Source organism: Limulus polyphemus, unplaced genomic scaffold (assembly GCF_000517525.1).
Source record: "Limulus polyphemus unplaced genomic scaffold, Limulus_polyphemus-2.1.2 Scaffold692, whole genome shotgun sequence".
Classification (NCBI taxonomy): Eukaryota; Metazoa; Arthropoda; class Merostomata; order Xiphosura; family Limulidae; genus Limulus; species Limulus polyphemus.
The window spans coordinates 144839-152595 of NW_013666302.1; the positions used below are offsets into that span (position 1 = coordinate 144839).

The 7757-nt window shown below is 32.5% G+C and overlaps 1 protein-coding gene across 5 annotated transcripts in view; it reads left to right on the forward strand.

The window, feature by feature from the left end:
* Positions 1–308: 308 nt before the first annotated feature.
* The window catches only part of LOC106460007 (CLK4-associating serine/arginine rich protein-like), a 99564-nt gene continuing 92115 nt past the window's right edge, over positions 309–7757 (forward strand). For 4 of the 5 annotated variants that reach the window (XR_002610658.1, XM_022386594.1, XM_022386595.1 and 1 more), the window contains exon 1: positions 3957–3997. Coding sequence is in view for 3 of the 5 variants with exons in the window: in XM_022386594.1 (XP_022242302.1) it covers positions 3985–3997 (13 nt within the window). In the remaining 2 variants the exon portion in view is untranslated. Of the gene's footprint in view, positions 398–3956; positions 3998–7757 lie in introns of those variants that run through there. The other variant, XM_022386596.1, reaches the window with a different exon arrangement.

The window sequence follows — 7757 nt, forward strand, 5'->3', positions numbered from 1 at the left end:
TTTGTCCACGACCTATCCTGCTATAATACATCTTTTTGCTTTAGAGCATACTAAATACAGTTTATAGAATTTTTAAATCTTAGTAAAATGAAATTTATAGTTTTTGTTACTATATGACCACATTCTCTCTGTTTTGGTATTGCACAAATACTTCTTTTCTGAAGTTTTTTTATTTTGTTATCTGTAAATTTCTAGTTTGATTTACTAATTGAATCACTGTAACCTGAACTTATCTTGCAATTTTCTGGTATTTTTAATTTTCCGTTACTTTTTAAACTATACTATAGATGGCAACCGCAATTGCTGTTAAATGTTATCGTCGTGTCCTACGGCCATTTTAAATGTAGTGCAGTTAAGATTTTTTTTATTAGTCGTAACTTGAATTTTTAAGTTAAAGGTAAGCTTGGTGTTACCAAAATAACGTATTTTAATTGTTGTCTGTAAAATTATTTTAATTATAGTGGTGAGGTTGTATTTTGTAACAGTACATTTTTTGACTGTTGTTTCAACCTGCTTGTGGCCCGGCGTTATCATTCATAACAATTAACATTGTTAATGTTATTAACAATGTATACTTTCATTGCTAGGAACCCACTTTAAACTTTAATTACAATGTAAATAATATTAGATAGTTCATAACGCTAGTACAATACTTTTAGGTTTCGTGTTTGCAGTATTAGTATCATTAATACTGTTTTGTCTACTTCACAAGTTAGTACTTCACTAGTAGTAGTACTACTTAGGTTGTACTAATTTACTAAGTAAGTTGTAACTTGTAGTACGTGATACGGCTGTATTAGTATATATATATATATTAGAGTATTAGTATTAATCATAGGCCTAAAGCAAAGTATTGTTAGTTCTACTAGTATTAGTAAGTATCAGTCTTAAGCCTTCCAAGCATTGTAATATTGTTACTGTTATGGTACTGGTAGAACAAATAGGGTTTTAGATTGTATCTACAGAAATAATGAATGTAACCCTAAACTAAAGGCTAAAGAGATTATCATCATCTTGTAGATGTCATGGTTAGGCCTAATAGGCCTAATTTGTAGTATTGTGTTCTGTCTTGGGCTTACAAGTTCTAACCTAAGGAAGGACATTGAATTCTTGGAAAGGATTCATAGAAGGGCTATTAGGATGATACTTGGGATTGAATGGTTGTTGTATGATGACAGGTTAAGATTTCTGAAATTGTTTTCACTTGAAAAAAGAAGAGTTAGAGGGGATCTGATTGGGGTATTTAAGATTGTTAATATTATGGAACTGATAATGTTGATGCATCATCGTTTTTTTGTACTTAATGGTGAGAATGGCTGGATACAAATGTAAATTTTGGCGAGGTAGGAGTTATCTTCAGCCAATAAAATTTTATTTTTCTAATAGTGTGGTTGAATAGAAAAGTAACTTCTTGACACATCCAGCATCATTCCTATTTGATTAAACTATTGATATTAAATATTTGTTTAAAACAGTTTTTCCACATTCATAATTGTGTTTTTATTTGTCTTGAGAGCAAAATTTTTCCTGTAGGAATACATCTCCAATTATGTAATGGGAATCTATGGGAAAATGGATTTTGCAATACAGAATTTCATTGTATGAACAACTTTTAAAGAACACACAGCTGTTCCTTATATCTAGGGATGAATATTAGAAATATTGTAGAATTTTCTTTTTTTAGAACTTATTTGAATCCTATGTTTTGCAAAACCCACTGATTCTCTCATTTTGGCCAGTATGTTCGAGCCAGAACATAGATTGCACAAAATACAAGTCTTTGCCTTGACAATAGTCAAGGTGAATCTGTATTGGCTGACACAAAACTAGCTACAGAGCCCCATGAAATACTGTTATATGCATGCATGCTCACAAAACATCATTCTTTATTGAGAATATGATCATGAATAATTAATCATTTGAGGACTCAACATTAAGATATTGTAGTGCAAAGTACATAATAGATGCAGAGTTAAATAGAAAAGTTAAATAATCTATACATTTCAATGTTTATAATCAATTGAATGAAGACTATAAAATTGATTTTTCTTAGAACATTTTTTACTTTTTCCATCACTGAGTCAGGGCCCTAGGTGGTTGCCTAACTCACCAATAGCTAAATTCAGTCCTGCTGATAATGCTGAAACTAACAGCAAGGAAAGTTTTGTGTATATTAAAAGTAAGCTAAATATTAAAAAAGGGGATTGGGCCCTTGGCAAGGTTTTCATTGATGTCTAAGAGTTTTTGGGTGTTTCATTTTCTTACAAGAGAAGACATTAGCAGTATCCATGATTCTGAGCATTGTATGGGAAATACTAAAATTGACCTGAATTGTTTAAATGTTAAACTTTTTTTGGTAAGTAGAAAGACAGAGATTAAAAATAAGGCACCAGGAACAGACAACATTTTATCCAGGGTTTTGAAGGTGGTCAAAGGTCAAATCTGACAGCATGCTATTTAAAAAGTATGTGTGTTTGTGTACAGTATATAACAAAATCTGTCCCATGACTAACATAAGGTAACTACAGTAAACACTTCCACCATCATGACTGACAACAAGCACTGTAACATGCCCTCAGTTACCACACATCAGCTATGAGCTGAGAAATTCAACATATTTACAATTGCATAAAATATTGTAATCACAGATGAAATTCAACAGCACTTGCTTTCCCGCTGTAATTAACTTATATCACTGTTTGTGCTGTCTGCTACAATGTTTACTAATATACTCAAAACTATTGTAGGACAGGTACAATTGGATAGTAGTAAAAAACATTAACTAGCTGACTACATGTAGACTTGTTGTTTAACTGATGGTCAGGAAACCCATAATAATGCAAGGATTATAAAATCTAATCAGTCTATAGTTTTATTTAAATTTCTCACAATCTTCAAGAATAATAACTGTCATTTTTGTGGTGATTTAATGGATTTCAGTTGTTCTGTTTCACAGAATTACCATACTAATTAATACTTTAGATTTGAACAGTAAAGAATGGTGTAGCCTAATGGCTTTTAGGTTTTCTCAGGCATGCACAGCTGTAAACTGGTCTCATTGCCAACTGTTTGGACAGGCATAGTAATTTGGAGGTCAAACCCACTGCTGACCTCTCAAACTCTTTTATAATCAGTTTATCTTTCTTTGTTACATCATGAATGATTAGAGGAGTATTTGCTGCACTGCCCTTGTCATAATTTGTATTGAGATAATACAGAGTGATTTCACTGTCTTCTGACACACCACTTGTTCTGATATCCACTTCCTGTCCAGCCAGTGCACAAGAGGTCATATAGCTTGTGGATTTGTTAAATATACTTTTGTGTGCCACATGTCTATTGAGTTTGTAATTTGATGGATTGAACTATTTAAGTATGAAACAAGGATTAGTCCAGTTAGTATAGAAGTGCTTCTACTCTTCTTGCAAAATTAGAACTTTCATTCTTTTACTGTCTTGTAGTGTTGACAAATTAGTTACTTTAAATATCTGTTGATGTGAAAACTTGTGCATTAACTAGCACACATCTTAACTTCTACACACATTTCTGTCATCTTGTACACTCCTACCTCTGTAGGTTACCATCCATCATATTCATTGAAAGATTAAGTTTGGTAAACTATCAGTGGATCATTGCTTTTCTGCCCTGTATAACATTAAGATATATGTTAATTGTCTTTTACAGTTGTATCAGTCATGATTCATATGCTTGACAGTGTGTATAGTGCATATAGCAGAACCACAACAATGAGGATGCAGTCTTCAAAATTAAAATGACATACAACAAAACCATTGGAAAAGCTGTGGCATTTTATGGTAAACTTCAAGCATGATGCCAAAAAATGCCATCCTAAGAAAAAACCTTTAACATTTATATTTTAATATGCAAATTATCAACTGTCTCTCTTGACATTTATTTTGAATTCTCATGTCAGTCTGTTTAAATGATTTTGCCAGGTACATGCAAGTTGTTTGAGGAATTGCCATGAAAAAAGTAGGTAGGTAACATTACAGATCTAGTTTCCACTTCTGACGTGTCTGTATCAGTTTGCATGAAATATTAAAATATTGATAATTTCCTGTTTTGTAGCTTTTACACTGTATTAGTGTAATTAATAAAACTTGTTATAATCAAATTGTGATACAAAACCAGAACTAGCACACATAACGTGCACACTGTCAAACCAATTGTAGTTTCATTCTATGTATTTTAGTATCTTAGGGAAGAGTGAAGTTTATAACAGAGCAAAGACTGTAGTTTTACATTATTTGAAAAATGAAGAATATCAGTGTTTGAAAACAAAGTTAAGGGTCTTATTGTATTTTTCTAGCATTAAACAATATAATTTTTTTATGAGTAATGTTTAGTTTTGAATAAGGTTTTGTCTCAGGTTTAACATGGAAAATTGTCTAGGATTTTATCAGATGTCTATAATCAATATAAAACCTAATACGAACTTTTCATTTTTTACCATTATGAGAATGCTTGTCTTGTACCCTTCTTGTTTATTAAGTCTTCATGACAGATGACAGCAGTTGCAGTGGTATTATCTTAATTAATGCATGTATGGTGGCATTTTGTTTTTGCTATAAAGTTAATGTTCTAATTTCATGGTCTGAGGATAAGATGGTGAACTTGAACTCTTCATTACACTTAGCCCACTGTTGAAGAAGTTTGCAGTTTTAATCCCCTTGGATTTTAACAGGTAGTCTGAATTATGTTATACATTATTTAGCCAACACAGCAGTGACAGTTGGTACTGAATGTCAACCAGCATAAAAGCTTTGGCTCATTTGGTGAAGGTATCATTAATGATCAGAAAGTATTTCATGCCGTGGGGACCCCAGAATGTTTAGCTTGTCTTGTTGGGAGCCATGCTATGTAGTTCATAGCAGCAATACAGCACATCATCCTTTACTCATAACTGCTAATACAAGCAGCAGATGTTTTGTACATTTGTTCTGTATTCCCTGACAAGCAAAGGTATCGGTTAGACTTTCCTGCATGACAAATAGTACACAAGCTTGGTTTGTCTTTCAGTTGCTGTTACTGACACACTTGATTTGTCATTTATGTTACTCATCCGTTGCTGAAATCATTGCCTTTAACAACTCCTCAGTGACCAGAATCTGAGTTTTTAATGAATATACAAGTTGTAATTATCTTTTCACATAATTTAACTGCATTACCATGTTGCTGCAGTGGAAATTATTATAAAAAAAAATTGTTCTCCTGCAGTATAGCAATTAAACTTGCAGTCTTACCATTTAGGTTTGTGATGTTCCTTGGCTATTTCTTAGATGTATTGTTCACTCAAATATTGAACTTATTATCATACAAGTAGAGGTATTAGTGTTTGAAAAATACTGCAACTGTAAGTAGACCTTTTCTTTAATCAAGTATTGGAATTCAGGAGCCATCAAACTATAACAGTTGTGTAAGATTACACACTTGTATTTTCATACTTCTATGACACTTTTCAGTTCCACTATTACTTGCACTTGTATCCTGAATGAATGAATAGTTTTGTCTCGTATCAGTAAACACTAAAATCTTGTCCAAAGCACATTTTAGCTATTGAAATTCTTGTTTAGTCTTCAGCCCATCTATAGTAAGATGCAAGCTTCAATCAAAAAGAGATAATGATGCAGCTGTCTTGAAGAGTGTCTTCACAATTCATCAGTAATAGCTTAGAAAACTGTGGACTATTTTTTAAATAACTGATTGAGGCCAATACACATTCATTATAATCTTTGTGATTATCACAGGAACTGTTGGCTTTCCATCTTTGACGACAACATATGCAAGAAACTCCACACACATACTGATAAGCATACACTTGCTTTTACTTCATTTTCAAACCTTCATTTTTTTCTTTACTCAACATCGTTACTAAATACAAATGCAGCACCCAGGTAACTGCCATAATTTTTTATGTCTTGTTAAATGTTTTTAATTTTTTTGCACCATTAACAAATGTCATTAAGTAAGTTTAAACAATAATTAATACAAAATTATCAAGTTAATTATGCATTTTCCAGAGTTAGTAATTTTTTTTTCAAAGTTCACTGAATTATAACTTATAATAGTATTCAAAACACATGAATTGGCCCATGTCAAGATTTTGAACATTTTTATAATTTTCTATGCACGTTTACAGTATTGGAAAGAGTGTATAAAAAGGCAAGTACTTCCAAAATGCCACCTCGTATACTGCCACCTGAAATACTGTATGATAAGCATGTTGAAATCAATGTTTTGGCTGGTTGAGGATACTTCACCTCAAAAATTGACAAGATTTCATTTTTCAGTAGGAGCTGCATGCAAGACTGAAGAGGGTAAATGAAACTTAATTGAAGTGGTTGAGATAAAAACCAAACTTAAGCACAAGTAGTATCAAGTATCTCGGGATATTATTTACAAGATAAACAATGTCAAATACAGATCTTGCCAACAACCTTCCAGTAGGTGTGAATATTACCCCAAGGTTAGTAAGATACATATTAGCATAAAGTGTTTTCAGTGTGTATGTAATGTTGCTGCACAATAACTGCTGCTAAAAAGGGTTAACCAAACCAAAAGGTTGAAATGGGCATCAAACTGCAAACAGTGAAATGAGTAAAGCTGGAAATGAATGTTGCTTACAGATGAATCCAAATTTAAATTGTTCTGCATCAATTATTGATGACTTATTTGACAGTGAAGAGGAGAACATTATCTCAGTCATTTTATAATGTCTACAGTGAAGGATGGTGGGAGATAAGTATAAGTTTGGAAGTGAATTGCATCCAGTATTATTGGTGGTGTATACAAAACAGATAGAACCCCGATGACCAAGTTCAGTATGATTATAGTTCATCATGATATTCATTCAGAAACATGGATGGGGATTCATCTCCAGTAAGACAGTGATCCCAAGCATGTAGCAATTGTGTTGAAATATCTTGATGGTAAAGAGGCTGATGGAATACTCACAACCATGGCTTTGCCTGCAGAAAACCTGTTATGAACATTCTTGAAGCTGAATGAGATTGTATAAAACTGAGAAGTTCAAAAGAAAGGACACTGAAACAATATTCTACAACTGTACAATGATAAACTTTATAGCAGCATGAGAACAAGGTGTAATGCTCTGTGTAAAGCAATGGACTGACATACAAAATATCTAGTGAATTGTAAAAATTATTTGCTTTTCTTTGGTATTTCCTAAATGTTAAGTACCATTAATAAATTCAACATCTGGTTACCATTGCATATGTTTGTGGTTCCTGTATGTGTATCATCTGTGTTTTTCCATGCTTGTAATTGAATTTCCAACTACTTTTTCTTTCTCAATATGTTTTTTTTACTTGTGCACATTTTTAAAAGTATGTATACTGTATTAGAACTGGAGAGTTAGTGGAATTTACTGATGGAGTAATCTGTGAGCTCATTAATCAATTACATTTAACTAATCATGCTCGGAGACAGCTTGAATGGGTAATGAAGACAAACTTTAATATAAGTTTAATATAACAGCAAATATACAACGTTTCGACAAGGTTTTGTCATCATCAGGTATAAGTAGTTTACACTGACACAGATATATCTATACAGTATGGAACAGAGAGGTCACAAGTTGCACGACTTTGAAGAGATACCTTGGCACCCCAGGGCATTGGTTTAGAGTAGGGTTGTTTTATTCAATTAAGATGGATTCCTTGATTTTTTGTTGTTAACTATTTGTACCTGATGATGACAAAACCTTGTCGAAACGT